The sequence below is a fragment of the Leopardus geoffroyi genome, chromosome B2 (genome assembly GCF_018350155.1).
Source record: "Leopardus geoffroyi isolate Oge1 chromosome B2, O.geoffroyi_Oge1_pat1.0, whole genome shotgun sequence".
In the NCBI taxonomy this organism is placed as follows: Eukaryota; Metazoa; Chordata; class Mammalia; order Carnivora; family Felidae; genus Leopardus; species Leopardus geoffroyi.
The window spans coordinates 101355210-101371854 of NC_059332.1; the positions used below are offsets into that span (position 1 = coordinate 101355210).

Below are 16645 nucleotides of genomic sequence, written 5' to 3' on the forward strand. Positions count from 1 at the left end.
CACCAATTATTACATTAGCCAAGACTTCATTAGATTTCAGCAGTGCGCTTCTGTGTTTGATCTCCAAAATATTTTGTTTTTTAAAGTTGAGCTCTGGGGGCGCCTGGGTGGCGCAGTCGGTTAGGCGTCCGACTTCAGCCAGGTCACGATCTCGCGGTCCGTGAGTTCGAGCCCCGCGTCAGGCTCTGGGCTGATGGCTCAGAGCCTGGAGCCTGTTTCTGATTCTGTGTCTCCCTCTCTCTCTGCCCCTCCCCCGTTCATGCTCTGTCTCTCTCTGTCCCAAAAATAAATAAATGTTGAAAAAAAAATTTAAAGTTGAGCTCTGAAATTAGAGAATCTCATTTGCATGGCAGGAGGTTTGTTAGTTTCACTCGGAGGATAACCGCTGGAAAATCTTGAATGCGACTTCAGGCCAACATCTTGCGCGAGGAGGAGGGTTGCTTGAGTTTACTTGGTCAGGTTGAGATAATCCAATCATTGGGGTGGAGACAATGATCCTGCGTGTGGGTGGAGACAATGTCATAGGAACTATATAAGGCCAGAATCTCTTGAGCTCAAACTCACTTTAAAGAGAAGCTAAGGCTAGGAGATGTGGAGGTGTAGACTTTGGACCTACGAGATGGCTGCAATTGTCTAAATCAGTGTAAGTAGTCTCTTCCCTCTGTGCTATTTCCACTGTCCTATTTCTCTCTCTTTCGCTACAAGTTATCTTTTAAATGCTTTTATCTTTAGATTTCTGGAGTCAGTCTTATCCTGTGTCAGGGAACTTTTTCCACCTTCTACTCTAATATTGTCAGTTAAATTTTTACATATTAACTTCAGGTGGTTTTTTTTTATGCATAGAAGTGTTTTTTATTATTATTATTTGAGTACATATATATATTCTTAAAATTTATTTATTTTGAGAGAGAGAGAGCACAAGCTGGGGAGGGGAAGAGACAGAGGGAGAGAGAGAATCCCAAGCAGGTTCTGCCCTATCGGCACGGAGCCCGATTCAGGGCTTGGACTGCAAACCTTGAGATCATGACCGGAGTTGCAGTCAGATGCTTAACCGACTGAGCCAGCCAGGTGCCCCCTGCATACATGTATTTTTATGTGTTTTCAATGACAAATGTATGTGTTTTAAAAGGGTTCCTTTTTATTTTCTAGCATTATTTCTTAAAGCTGTTTCTGGGTTTTTACTTAAATATATTTATCAATTGTTTTTTCTTTTTCCAAATGTTTATTTAAATTCCAGTTAACACACAGTGTCATTTTAGTTTCAGGTTAGAATTTAGTGATTCGTCCCTTACACACAACACTCAGTACTTATCACGAGTGCCTTCCTTAATCCCTATCACCTATTGAACCCATTCCCCTACCCACCTTCCCTCCAGCAACCCTCAGTTTGTTCTCTGTCACTGAGGGTCTGTTTCCTGGTTTGCCTCTCTCTCGTTTTACCCCTGTGTTCATTTGTTTTGTTGCCATTTGCAATGGCATGATGTGGATGAAGCTAGAGAGTATTACACTAAGGGGAATAAGTCAGAGAAAGACAAATGCCATAGGATTTCCTTCAAATGTGGAATTTAAGAATTGCTACTTTTAATAGCTGTATTATAATTAACAGAATTATTTCATTATCTTTATATGATTAGATTGTTTCTGATTGTTTGGAGTCATAGATAACACGGATAAGGACTTTTTACAAATGCAGTATTTTTTTTTTTTTCTTTTGTTAATTTTTTTCTTGCATATATTCCAAGGTGGGTTGGGCAAGCTCTTTTAGATTGTAAGCACCATATTCAATTTGCCTTAAAAAGTCAGGTTTTGGGGGGTTCCTGGGTGGCTCAGTTGGTCAAGCGTCCCACTTTGGCTCAGGTCATGATCTCACGGCCCGTGAGTTTGAGCCCCACGTCTGGCTCTGTGCTGACAGCTCAGAGCCTGGAGCCTGCTTCAGATTCTGTGCCTCTGTCTCTCTCTGCCCCTCTCCCGCTTGTGCTCTGTCTCTCAAAACTAAACATTAAGGAAAAAAATTCAGGTTTTTGGAAAGTGTGATGGGGATTTAAAGAAGAGGTGTATCTCTTTTTTTTTATTAAAAATTTTTTTAACATTACTTATTTTTGAGAGACAAAGAGAGGCAGAGCATGAGCAGGGCAGGGGGAGAGAGAGAGGGAGACACAGAATCTGAAGCAGGCTCCAGGCTCTGAGCTGTTTGTTAGCACAGAGCCTGACACGAGGCTCGAACTCTCGAACTTCGAGACCATGACCTGAGCTGAAGTCGGATGCTCAACCGGCTGAGCCACCCAGGTGTTCCCCCCGCGCCACCCACTCTTTTTAACATTTATTTATTTATTTTGAGAGAGAGAGAGTGTATGTGTGTCTGTGAGCGTGATAATGCATGAGTGGGTGAGGGGCAAAGAGAGAGAGGGAGAGAGAGAATCCCAAGCAGGGTTCTGTCAGCTCTGTTATTGCAGAGCCCGTCATGGGGCTTGAGATCATGACCTGAGCTGTGAGATCATGACCTGAGCTGAAGTCAAGAGTCAGATGCTTAACCATCTGAGCTACCCAGGTGCCTCAGGAAGGAGCGTATCTCTTGTCACCCAGCCAGGCCCAATCAGACTGGAATGCCATCCAGGAACTGGAAGACTTCCAAAGACTCCAAGTTCCTTGTGGGCAGATGTCCTGTCTATCGTTACACATGTCTGTATCCCCAAAGTCTAGTGAAAAGTGGGAGCATGGAAAGTTCCTAGTAAGTATTTGTTGGATGAAGATGAGAAAATGTGTTCCAGGATGTTCTAGCAACCGAGTTTTTCTGGGCTAGCCTCAGGAGTGCCCATTCCTTCCTACTCTGTCCCTCTGTGGTAACAATGGCGTGGCTCGTGTTTTTGTCTCTGATTCTGTTACTTCAGCCACGACTGAGCGTGTGGTTTGTGAATTCTCAGGAAGAAGTTCTGTTAGTTATTATTCAGTATAGGCCCTTTTTCAAGAAGAGTCCTCCGTTCACACCGTCTCACCGGCACTGACTAGCCTTAGCGGGGCTGTCTTTGGGTCAGGGGCCCAACTTGTTCCAAGCCCTCACTCAAAGTATGCAACCTTTGCAGGAAGGCCCAGGAGGTGTCTCTAGGAGTGAGCTCTGGGAGGAGTGAGCTCTGGGAGGAGCGAGAGGATGCTATAACTGGAGGGCATCTTCCTTGTCAGGAACACCTTTTTGGCTTGTGTTCAGACATTTATTTTAGAGAAGTTCGTGACAATGGTTATGTTTTTATTCATACTCAAGCCTTATGAGTTTTCTAAGAGTGCTTCAAAGCATTTCATCTGAATGATACTTCATCCTTAAAATTGATTCTGTAATGGGTATCTCAACCATTTTGCAGTGGTTTTCTCTAGTTTTTTACTTACATATGGTAGTTTTCTTTGAAATACTGAGGGCTTCTTAGAGCCACTTTTCTGTGACCGCTTAAGTCGGATTGGCTTTATTTTTATAGTTGGATTTGGATATGCAAATTATTTTTCTTGAACTGCAGGTGACCTACAGAGATTAGAGGCAGAAGCTGGGCTCCCAGATCCTGCTAAAGGCCTCATTGCACTCAGCTCCCACAGAGAGAAGCTGTGGTCAGAGCAGAGAAGACTTCGTCTGGGCGTCTCCACACAAGGTCAGCTGCCCCACCTGAAAAGATAATGTCCGCTGTCCTGTCTCTCTTTTGTGATCACCTAGCTTCTCTCAAAGATACATGGTTCCCTGTTTTTCTCACAGATAGTGCTTTTACTATGATTCTCTGGTGATTTAGTGCTGCTTTCCTGTATAAGCTGCAGGAAGATTTATACTATTTAATGTTTGTATTGGATTTAGGTACATCCTGATTATTGAAGAGCAGATTGTGTACTGAAGGCTCCCAATCGCTTTCAGAAGCTAATAAAGGGCAACTTCAGCTCAGTTCACTGCCAAGGAGTGACCTTCAGAGACCATGGCCCAGAGTCTGCAAGAGGAGGTGACCTGTCCGGTTTGTCTGGAAATTTTCTTAAGCCCCATTTTACTCCCCTGCGCACACATTTTCTGCTTTCATTGCGTGCAAAGATGGATGCTAGAACACAGGGATCTGAAATTGACCTGCCCCGTGTGTCGAGGGGTAAGTGACAGCCCCCCTTTGGAGGAATGGCAAATTGGAGCACTATCACTTCTGTTCACGCAGCACAGTGCCCTACTGGAGAAAAGTCTGCACGTAAGCAATGGGTTGTTGAGGTTCCGGGAGGATATGACCCTGGATACAGGCACCGCCCACTCCTTCCTCATCCTCTCTGATGACCTCAAGAATGTTCGGTGTGGGAAGATCTGCCGCAACCCAGCGGAAGATCCCCAGAGGTTCACCCACCTGGCCTGTGTCCTGGGCACCCCATGCTTCTCCTCCGGCTGCCATTACTGGGAGGTCGAAGTGGGACAGGCGGAGGAGTGGACCCTGGGGATCTGCCAGGAATCAGTCGACAGAAAGAGAAAGGCCGGTTTCTCCTCCGAGCATGGCTTCTGGTTTATCAGCATGAAGGCAGGGACCATCTATGCCAGCTCCTTCCCAGAAACCAGAATTCCTGCGAGCCCTGAACTTAGCCACGTGGGAATTTTTTTAGATGTTGAGATGGAAGAAATCAAGTTTTTTGATGTGAGAGGTAATGCCCTCATCTATACACACAGTCATCTCTCATGTGTGGAGCCTTTGCGTCCGTTCTTCTGTCCCGAGCTGCCTAGAGAAAGTGACAGTGGTGCCCCCCTGAAACTCTGCTCATGAGAAACTCAGCACTTCCTAGAAGATTTCTCAGAGGTGAATGAGACCTTTGACTCGAGAAAGGGCAGAATGACCTAGAGAGAGACCATGTGTGTAGTAGGAGGGTTGTGCCGATTTTTGAAATAGATTTTGTAGACTTTGCAGCTGAATAGTTTTTAGGGTGCATTTTGTAGACTTCGTAGCTAAAGAACTATGGGGTCTTAGGGGGCGTTAGTAAGCACTCTAAGCCCCAGTTTTCCTAGTCTTCAAGTGGGGATCATTATATCTCTCAGCCAAATAGCTGTGATGATCAGAGACGATGCTGTGCATTTATTTTGTACTAAATACAAATGGGCCATTTCAGATTGGAAGTTAAATAAAATATTTTGTGGGTAGAGACAATGCCTTTTTCATTATTTTATGCTTTTTCTGCAATTCCTGATAATGATAGCTGTCTGGGAAAGAAGAAGGAAACAGCCAGCATGAGATATTTTGACATGAAGTTTCAGTGAGAGACAAAAGTACTGGGAAAGAACTACGTTTCTCATTTTTGTTTTCTCCCAAACACAGCTGCCAAAGTTTTCCTGAAAGACAAAACTTTGAGGTGTCTCCAGTTAATGGTGATTCACGTTTGTTCTAATGGGAATTGTCCTTTGCCCATTTCAAGGATTGGCCTCCCATGTGGTTGTCAAAGGGGTATGGTCTTACGGCAGGCACAGAGGTGCCAACAGGCTCAGACAATGTCAAGCTGTTAAGATCCCGAACCTTCTGGAGTAATGAAGGAACGGGGAATGAGGGAAATGAGTAATGAGGGAAACGGCCCTTGAGAAGAGTGGACCCCTGGCCTTCCGCCCACCGGGTGCATTTGTGCATGGGAAACCCTTCCTTCTGAGAGGAAAGGACACCTCCCCACACGCCTGAACTTCAGGCCACTGCTGTTGCTGTGGGAATTCTTATCAACTACACTAAACTGCAGACAGATACTCACCAAAAACTGTTCTCCAGGTTGCTTCTGAATTCATTTTCTTAATATTAGAATTTTAGAGGTTTTGCAGTTAACTCTCTGAGACGTTTGATGTTGTCGTGTTTGGTCCTCTCCTGTTCGATCTGAAACTTGTGCCCCTCTCTCCAACACCGCATCCACACTGTCTCAGATGGCGGTTTCTCATACCGGACGCTCAAGTGCTCATGATGTCTCCTTTTCAAACCATTCAGGTCCTTTAGGGTTGTGGTTTTTTGTTTTTTGTTTTTTTTCTAATTTACTTGAGTCAGCCACTTCTGAGGTGACATCTGCTTTGGAAGAGTTGGGTTGGGACATGTTTCAGGAATCTGCTTTTGACCTCATTTCCAAAGAAACTGAGGATAGTCAGCTTCCTTCTCTTACCAACTCCACCAGAGTGGGAGGACAGTCCAGGTTTGGTATTTTCCCCTCTTATTTCCTTTTGATCCCTGTGATTTTATTAAGGGGTCTCCTTGCCCTTCTCTGACTCAGGGCCTGCATCCATCCTGATCCACCTTAACAGGTCCTGGTAATATGGAAACAAAAGTTTCCTGAAACGGTACTTATGAGCGATACACGATAATTTTCTCTTTTATTATATTTGCTTTGAAAAAAAAATTGCTGGGCTCACACACATTTGATTTCACAACTGGTCAACAGGTTGAGAGCTGTAGGTTGAAACCCCGGGATGGGCCCTAGGCTTCTAGTCCCTTCCTGTGTCCCAGAATGCCAAAGAAAGGGCAGCCCCAGTTTCCCTAAGACCTGAGGTGACAGCTTGTATTGTATTTGCCTATTTCAGGTTCTCTCAAAGACTGTTTGTTTTGAGGGACTTTCTGTCTCTTCCTCACAGAGGTTTAAGTTCCAAGTTCCCTTCATCCCAGCTGATGGACCTGAGTGATTTTTTTCTTCATCAATCATTAGGGGAAAATGCCAGTGGCCAATGATTGACCTGGTTCCTTTCTCCTGTCTGACAGAATATTGTGGCCGGGGGAAAACCTTGAGGGGAATGAGTCACAAGCTCATTCTGTTGTCAGTCAGTATTCACCCTTTGCAAAACATTTCACATATCCAACTTTTTTTTTTTAACGTTTATTTATTCTTGAGAGAGGGAGAGAGTGAGCGTGCGTGCGAGAAAACACAAGCAGGGGAGGGGCAGAGAGAGAGGGAGACACAATCTAAAGCAGGCTCCAGGCTCTGAGCTGGCAGCACAGAGCCCGTCACTGGGTTCAAACTCACGGACCTTGAGATCATGACCTGAGGTGAAGTCAGATGCTTAATTGACTGAGTCACCCAGGCACCCTGCATTTTGACTACTCTTAGTAATAAAATGATTGTTTGCTATTACTTAGGGGTCCATACAAGAAAGCATCATGGTGTGCCCATCCCCCTCACCCATCTGTGTAAGGTACTTTCCTCCTCTTCCCACTCCTCAGCCAACCTCCCCCCCCCCCCCCCCCGCCAACTCTTGAGAACTGTAGCATGGATACGAATGCATGTAGACAGTTTTTAAAGGTGCTGGTGTTAGAAGTGGTGTCACTTTGGGGAAAAGAACTCTGGCTGCCTCAAAAAGCAGTAGCAGTATGGGAATACGTTATAATTAGAAATCCTAATTAGCATAACAGGGTAGTATTAATTATGACCACCCTTCCCACCTCTCCTCCACAAATTTCAGGCCTTCTGAAGAGCTCTCCACAAATTTCAGGCCTTCTCAGGCCTCAACCCATCCTGTCCCCATCTCGGATTCCTTCAAATTTTTTTTTTTTAACGTCTATTTATTTTTGAGACAGAGACAGAGCATGAACGGGGGAGGGTCAGAGAGGGAGACACAGAATCTGAAACAGGCTCCGGGCTCTGAGCTGTCAGCACAGAGCCCAACGCGGGGCTTGAACTCACTGACCGCGAGATCATGACCTGAGCCGAAGTCGGCCGCTTAACCGACTGAGCCACCCAGGCGCCCCACAGGGTTCCTTTAAAAAGAGCTTCCCCACAGAAACGTTACTGGCATCATAACCCCTGCTCTTGTTCACGTCTGCCTCTGCCTCTCCCACAATATCCATATACAATGTTCTTTCCGCCACCGAAATCTTGGGTACGACTTGTTTGGGTCTGACTCGTTTGATATAACTGACCCGAACTCCAGGTTAGGTGGGAAAGGAGAACTAGAAAAACTGCGGAGATGCAAGAGGGAAGGTAGATGGGATCTGGGGGAGCTCCTCCCTCGGCTCATGGAGTCTGGGCAGCTCGGTCCTCCTGACCTGGGGTCAAAGGGAGCTTATGACGGGACAGAGGAAAAACGACTACTCTTGAAGTCTTTATTTGGGAAGGACATTTGTCCCCCACAACTCCTAGAATGCAGTTGCTTTGCGTGGCTTTATTTGGCCACAAAGGCCCAGGCGACTGAAGCTGGCCAGAGCCACAGTCCTCAGTCCTGTGTTCTCCTTACAGTCTGGAGAGGGACATTCAAAAATCTCCACGCCCGAGAACACATCCCAAACCAATCAAATCAGAGTCTCTGGGGATGGGGCTCAGCGGGACTTTCCCAAGTTTTCTCGGTGATTGTAACGTGCCGTCAGGGTGGGGGAGCGCTGGGCTAGAGCATCAGTTCCAAACCTTATCGTGAACCAGAGTCTCTCAGATGAATTCAGAAGGTCTGGGTGGAGCCCAAGAATTTGCATTTGTAATACATTCCCAAGTGATGTTGGTGGGGACCATCTTTGAAACCAGTGGTCGAGAGGACACAGTGCATTTTGATTTTAATCTCTGTGTTAAATGAATCATCCGACGAATTACCTTTCAATTAATGAATTCGTTTAAAATTCATTCCATTTAAATTTAAGTTTAATTTTAACTCCTGCCTTTAAACAAACAAACAACTGTAGAATAATGAAGGGAAGAGAGGGAGGTTGATGGTTTTAGCAGGGATTAGATTAGTGTATTAACAAAACTCCTACAGTGCTATGGACATTCTTGCCTAATACCCTCCCACCCTTCCCCACCCACATTTTTTACCACAAGATTTCTGTCATCAATTCTAATACCCTGACAATACCCAAAACTGTATGTAAAAATAACTGCTCACTACAGTGACCTAAGTCTGTGTTCCTTTTTTTTTAAAAAAATTTTTAAATGTTTATTTTTTATTTTTGAGAGACAGAGAGACAGAACATGAGTGGGGAAGGGGCAGGGAGAGAGGGAGACCCAGAATCTGAAGCAGGCTCCAGGCTCTGAGCTACCAGCACAGAACCCGACTTGGGGTTGAACTCACGAGCCTTGAGATTATGACCTGAGCCCAAGTCAGATGTTTAACTGACTGAGCCACCCAGGCGCCCCCTAAGTCTGTGTTCTTAATATTTGGTTTTGGAACCCTTGGTAAGGAAAAGGCTCTCTTTAAAGCCTTTCTGGGCTAGTTCCCCGAGCCCCGCCCTCCCCTGCCCCCCCACTCCCCCCCGCCCATAAAAAGCATCCAGGAAAAAAATGGTATAATCTTCTGCTTCTTACGAGGTTACTGTCTTCGGACAACCTATAAATACTGGCTTGGAGTTTGGCAAAAGCTGGGCTTGTTTTTCCTAGGTGACAGATTCTGCTGTGGTGCTACAATATGCATATAGCTGCCGCATGCAGCCTGGTTTCAGACTTCCTTGTGACAAGCTTCTAAGAACCTTCCCTAAGAGCCAGCCTCTCTGCCCACTTTTCGGGCTCTTCCTCCATCCTCTTGCTTCAAGTGCAGAGGCTACTCTCCTGGACCACAAGACTAAGGGGCAGCTTCAGCACCCGTGAAGCCTGGACCTCAGAAGGCTGCAGAGACAGTCTGCTGGCCTTGGAACACGTAACCCCGACATCATCGGTGTGATGCAAACATAAACAGCTTTCTGTGTTAAGCCACTGTTGTTTTTCTGTGTTCTCCTTGCAGTTGGACTTATTCCTGACTCATTTTCTAGCGTGCCAACATTGCTGTGACATGGGGTTGATTCTTGGGTGTTTTCTAGAGGACGCCCTTCCCCACATGCCTTTCTGGAGACCCATAGAGCAGCCCCACAGTTTCCCTTTATTTTGTCTCGTGTTCCCTGGCTCCAGCCATTAGAACTTCGGTGAATCTTCCAGGATTTTGTATGCTCACAGCCTGCCCTCAGCTTCCTTCTCCTTCCCTTCTACGACCAATTTCAAAAACTAAAAGATGATGTGCAAAGTGTGCCTCAGCTTTCCCATTTAATAGAAAATTCCAAACATGCACAAAAACAGAGAAGAGTATAATGTACCCTCATTGGGTTTCAACAATTATCAACAAATGCCAGGCCTCCCCGTTGGATTATTATTATTTTTTTAATTTTTTAATGTTTATTTTTGAGAGAGACAGAGCGTGAATGGGGGAGGAGCAGGGAGAGAGGGAGACACAGAATCAGAAGCAGGCTCCAGGCTTCAAGCTGTCAGCACAGAGCCCAATGTGGGGCTCGAACTCACGAGCCGTGAGATCATGACCTGAGCCGAAGTCGGACACCCAACCGACTGAGCCACCCAAGTGCCCCTCCATTGGATTATTTAAGAGCAAATCTCACATATCATTTCATCCATAATTGCTCAATAAATATCTCTACGAGAGTTTCACTTCAAGTAGCCCCTGTTATCCTGGTCCAAGATTTATTTGCCAACATTTGGAGTCCCTGTGCTTTCTGTATCAAAATTTCCAACCTCAAAACAGGCAGGCACTTTTTTTCCCAGTCATTTTGTTAGGTGCTTAGGCAAGCAGGGCCTTCCTCCCCTCCAGCCCCCCAGCCCCAGCCACTATACCACTCCAATGCCTGTGTGGGGCACCTGTGAGCTGCCACTGTCACTAACATGTGGCTTGTTTTTAGGGGGACCAATGATCTTAAAGTTCCAACTGCCATCAGAGATATTTTTCCCATCCTGCTACTTGTTTTATATATATATATATATATATATATGTATATGGTATATGTTATATATATGTTGTATATGTTATATATATGATATATGTTATATATGTTATATATATGATATGTGTTATATATATGATATATGCTATGTATGTCATATATGTGTATAACATGTATATATGTACAGACGTATATATGTATATATAACATATGTGTATGTGTTATACATATATGTATGTATTTTTAAATAAATGCACATGGTGCAATATTCAAAAAGGCACATAATGAAACTGTCTCATGGCATTCTTGTCCCCATTCACCTCATTCTCCTCTAAAACAACTCATGTTGCCAGTTGCTTAGGGATTCCTCCAGAGGTATTCTATATGTGTTATGTACATATTTTATCTAAATGTTCATTTAGCATGTACGTTGTTTTGTTCCTTGCTTTTTTCCCCTTGAGAATATTTAAGGAGATTTATTTAAATGGTCTTTTCCCAGGACTCAGATAATGGGAGTTCCTGTGCTGTGCAGATCAACTTAATCAGTCAATTTTGTGAAAACAGTTCTCAATCAGGTTTCTAAGCCAAACGTTTCTTTACAGTTTTCCAGGAAATCGTTGGAGTTTCTCACTCCAAAATGCATGACACTATGACTGCCATCAAAGAACTGCTAGAATGGCTAACTACCACAAAAAAAAAAAACCCAAAAAACAAAACAACAACAATAACAACAACAAAAGCCAGTAAAAACAGACTGACCTCATGCCCTGAATCTTTCAAGTAAGAAATAATTTTATTTTTCAAGTAGAGGTTGCTGAGTATGGTAAACAAAGCAAGAAGGTGGTAATAGCTTCTTAGCGAAAAAAGATGCTTCCCTGTACCAGGCTCAGAAAATCCAAATTGTTGTCAGAGCAGAAAGCCTAGATGGCACTGAGGATCCTGAGCGAGGCTTGTAAGCATAACAGGGTGCAAGTTTATCCTAAAAGATGTTGATATTTTTATTTTAAAAAAGTTTTATGCAAGTATAATTAGCACACAGTGTTGTATTAGTTTCAGGTGGTTAATATAATGATTCATCAGTTCTGTACATTACTCAGTATCCATCACAATTAAGTGGACTCTTAATCCCCTTTATCTATTTCACCCATCACTCCACCCACCTCCCCTCTGGCAACCACCATAAAAGATGTTGATGTTTTTATTTATTTATGTATGTATTTATGTGTGTATTTATGTATGTATTTATTTATGTATTCTAAGTTTATTTATTTATTTTTGGAGAGAGAGAGTGCGTGCCTACAGATGCATAAGTGGGAGAGGGACAGAGAGAAAGAGAGAGAGAGAGGCAGAACCCCGAGCAGGCTCCATGTCATTGCCTCAGAGCATGACACGGGACTCGAACTCACAAACCATGAGATCATGACCTGAGCTGAGATCAAGAGTCAGATGCATAATTGACTAAGCTATCCAGGGGCCCCAAGATGTTGATATTTTTAAAACCTGGCCTGACTGGAGGATCCTCAAAAGAAGGCAGAAGAGGTGGGGGCTTTTGGCTTGTTAATAGTTAGTCTAGGCTCACATACGGATACTCCAGACAGCTTGAGAAGAGGAATTTTGAACTGATTTATACAGATCATTTTCAAGGTGTGTCTGACCACTGTTTCTGTCAGCAAAGATTTAATCAAGATGATGAACCAAAAGAATAGAACGGAGATCTTTCTTGCTCCCGATTAAAATGGACCAGTCCATTAAAATGGACTACAAGCTGTTCTGGAAGCTCTTGACTGTTATTACTAAAACAGTTTATTTACTTATTCATACATTTTATTGTGCATGAAAATTAGAATTTTTTTCTTCAGAAATAGCACTGAATAAGTCCAATTATTCTTGAGAAAAAAATTTAATACAGGTTTTAGAAATCACAAATGGATTTTGCCATATATTCTACTCAAGAGTACAAACACTTCTCACGAAGATTTTTTTTTTAAAGAATGTTTATTTATTTTTGAGAGAAAAAGAGAGAGAGAGAGAATGTGAACGGGCGGGAGGGTCAGAGAGAGAGGGAGACACAGAATCCCAAACAGGCTCTAGGTTCTGAGCTGTCAGAACAGAGCCCAACATGGGGCTCGAACTCACGAACTGTGAGATCATGACCTGAGCTGAAGTCAGACGTTTAACCGACTGAACCACCCAGGCACCCTTCATTAAGACTTTTTAAATTCAAAGTAAGTTATATCTCAATGTGACAAATCGAGGAAGACTAAGTACCTAAACCCTGCCCAATGATTGCCATATATTTTTAAAACAGATTTACTTATGCTTCTCATAATGACTGGAGGTCCATTTGAGCTTATGTTCTTTGTTTTGTTTTGTTTTGTTTTGCTTTGTTTTGTGAAAGATGGCAGAGATGATGGACCAATGACACCTGAGCTTCACAAAGTATGGCACTTTAAAAACTAGAGTGACTTGTCCCATATGTTTAGGTTATTTTACAAGCACCCATATTCTCTCAGGCGAGCGCAATTTTTTTAACTTTTATTTATTTATATTTTTTCCTAGAGAGGCAGAGTGTGAGCAGGGGAGGGTCAGAGAGAGGGGGAGACACAGAATCTGAAGCAGGCTCCAGGCTCCAAGCTGTCAGCACAGAGCCCATTGTAGGACTCAAACTCACAAATCGTGAGATCATGAACTGAGCCAAAGTTGGTTGCTTCACCGGCTGAGCCACCCAGGTTCCCATGATTTAGTTTTTTTTTTTTTTTTTTTTTTTTTTTTTTTTTTTTTTTTTTTTTTTTTTTCAACGTTTATTTATTTTTGGGACAGAGAGAGACAGAGCATGAACGGGGGAGGGGCAGAGAGAGAGGGAGACACAGAATCGGAAACAGGCTCCAGGCTCTGAGCCATCAGCCCAGAGCCTGACGCGGGGCTCGAACTCCCGGACCGCGAGATCGTGACCTGGCTGAAGTCGGACGCTTAACCGACTGCGCCACCCAGGCGCCCCCGCCATGATTTAGTTTTAAGTGCACTATGGAGTAGTTGGGATAACAGAAAGCGATGGAATTTTCCTGTTGAGTGACAAATTTAGGAAGGTGGTATTTCTCATCAGATGGCACAGTTGTCTCGTAGAGCGGAGTCTGCATATGTCTCACTAACTCCAGTGGTTCTCAGTGATGTGACCTTCACTGTTCCCACCTCTACCTCCCTCCTTTTCCTCTCCAATGATCTAAATCTATCAAACCCAATGACTTTAAAATATTCACCCACATGTCCTGTGTCCTGGGGGTCCCTGCCTCACCTCTGGCCTTTGCTGGCAGGTAGAAGAGAGGAATGGGTTCCAGGGCTCTCCTGGACCTCTGTTCACAGAATCCTTCAGAACACCGGCTCCTCTCTATAGACCAGAATTTCTGCCAGCCCTCCCCTCCAGTGTGTGGGAACATTCCTAGATGCTGAGTTTTCTGGTTGATGATGGTCTCTTCACTGTACTGACAGTTCCTCTGCTTGGAGCCTGTGTGTCTGTTCTGCCCTGATCAGCCAGGAGAAGTCAACTTAGAAACCCTATTGGGCACGTTCACTTCTCTCTCTAAAGTACTCTGAACCCAATGTTACGAGCAAGGCAGGTCTTCAGTTTTTAGGGTGATGAGATGTGCCTCGTGACTCATACAGCCGAATCCTGGATATTAGGTAGGTTTTGTAAAACCCTCATAACCATTCCAGCTGACCTTGATTCCAGATCACGGTCCCCATCCTGTAGCCATTGCTTTTGCCCCAGCCGCCTCCCTGCCCATCCAGACAGACAGCTGGCCTTGCTTCCTGGGTAGCTTTCAGGAAATTCAGAAAGCTCAACGTGCAGGAAACTCAAATTCTTACATTTTATGCTGAGCAAATTAGGTGTCTTTGTCTCTTCTTTTTGGGGTGGGGGGAAGGAGAAGATTCTTCAGCCAATTGTGGTTTCAAATAACAACCCCCCCACCCCCACCTCCAGTAATATTCTAAGGGCTCAAGTTTTTGTTTTCTGTTTGTTTTCTTACATTTTTTCCTCTATCATAAGTTGAGGCAGAATGCTTTGATCAAGGTGGCATTTTGTGTTGACTGCAAGGGTGCTTCTGAGGAGGGCTAGAGCCAGGGGCTGTGCAGGAGCCTAGTGGGGGTGCGGCCAGGTGGAGATCTGCTGAGGGGTAGTGGGCCTTACGCGGGGGAGTGTGCCTGGGCTGGAGGAAGGCCAGGCTTTATGGAGAAAGGGAACCTGAAGTAGGTGCGGAAGGTGGTATTTATTGGCTTACGCTAATTCGTTGAAAGTCCTGTCTGTAATCCATAAGAAAAACCAAACAAGAGGCACAGAAAAGACAAAAGATAAAATTTAACAGCCATTCTTTCTTTTTCTTTTTTTTTTAATTTTTTTTTTTTTTTTTTTTTTTTTACGTTTATTTATTTTTGAGACACAGAGAGAACAGGAATGGGGGAGGGTCAGAGAGAGAGGGAGACACAGAATCTGAAACAGGCTCCAGGCTCTGAGCTGTCAGCCCAGAGCCCAACGCGGGGCTTGAATGCACGGACCGCGAGATCATGACCCGAGCCGAAGTTGGACACTTAACCGACTGAGCCACCCAGGCGCCCCCATTCTTTATTTTTCAAAAAGAACTTAGAAAACAAGGACGAGAAAGACTATTTAAAAATGTAGTGTGAACCATATTAAACAATACTCTGGTTAACATAGCATTAAGGAGAAAAAGACAAGTAATTAAAATGATGCTAAAACATTTAGTGCACCCTTACTGTGTGCCAGGCACTGAACTCTTTGTATCACATGAATTATTTTAGTTAATCCTTATAAAAGTCATATGAAGCGCGTATACTAATACCCCTATTTTAATAATTAGGAAACTCAGGGGTGCCTGAGGGGCTCAGCCAGTTAAACGTCCGACTTAAGCTCAGGTCATGATCTCACAGTTGGTGAGTTCGAGCCCCGTGTCGGGCTCTGTGCCGACAGCTCAGAGCCTGGAGCCTGCTTCAGATTCTGTGTCTCCCTCTGTCTACCCCTCCGCTTTTTGCACTCTGTCTCTCGAATTGTCTCAAAATAAATAAACATTAAAATTTTTTTTTTAATAATTAGGAAACTGGGGGGGGGGGGCGCCTGGGTGGCGCAGTCGGTTAAGCGTCCGACTTCAGCCAGGTCACGATCTCGCGGTCCGGGAGTTCGAGCCCGGCATCAGGCTCTGGGCTGATGGCTCAGAGCCTGGAGCCTGTTTCCGATTCTGTGTCTCCCTCTCTCTCTGCCCCTCCCCCGTTCATGCTCTGTCTCTCTCTGTCCCAAAAATAAATAAACGTTGAAAAAAAAATGCTATAAAAAAAAATAATTAGGAAACTGGGGCAAAAGGAGGTTAAATAAGTAATGTAATTATTAAGTTGCCTTTCTCCATAAGTGCGTATCGTCAAAGAAGGGAAAGATAGACTCTGGGTCCAAACGGTTGGATTCAGAGACCATAGTCTTAACTGACAGAGGTGAGGCATGGCCATTTCCTCCCCCCTAGTCCGTGGCCACATCTCTAACTGATGGTGACACTCCCTCTAAGTCTAGACATGGAGTTCCCCAGGCCCACTCATATTTAATTAAACATAGCACTAGGTATGCAAGCTATTTGCCACTGGATTCTAAAGCATCAGGATCAAGAAGAGGCTGCTGACTGCCATTTTACATTGTTATCTAAATAGAGGTCACATAAATAAATTATAAGCAGTGCTGTGCTGAGTGCTGCTTGTGAGGGCTCTGGAGAGCAGATTATATGTATCTGTTCCTAACTGTGGCTTCGGTGATGTCACATTGGTAGCTTTAAATGGGCCACAGTGACAGTATTTATACTGGCAACCTGGTAAATATTACAACAGTTACCTTTTCTTTCTTTTTGCTTTCTTTTTTGAAAATCGGTTGTTAAACATCTATCAGCGAAGCACTGATGTACAAGCTAGTAATAAAGCTAACTACTGGAAAGGGAAGATAACCCTGTCGTTGCCTCGAGAGAATATGA

The 16645-nt window shown here is 44.2% G+C and overlaps 1 protein-coding gene across 1 annotated transcript; it reads left to right on the plus strand.

The window, feature by feature from the left end:
• Positions 1-3400: 3400 nt before the first annotated feature.
• Positions 3401-5375, plus strand: RFPL4B (ret finger protein like 4B). Its single transcript, XM_045500872.1, has 2 exons — positions 3401-3632; positions 3830-5375. Exon 2 carries the CDS (start codon positions 3945-3947, stop codon positions 4755-4757), a length of 813 nt encoding a protein of 270 aa, XP_045356828.1. The 5' UTR covers positions 3401-3632; positions 3830-3944; the 3' UTR covers positions 4758-5375.
• Positions 5376-16645: the final 11270 nt, after the last annotated feature.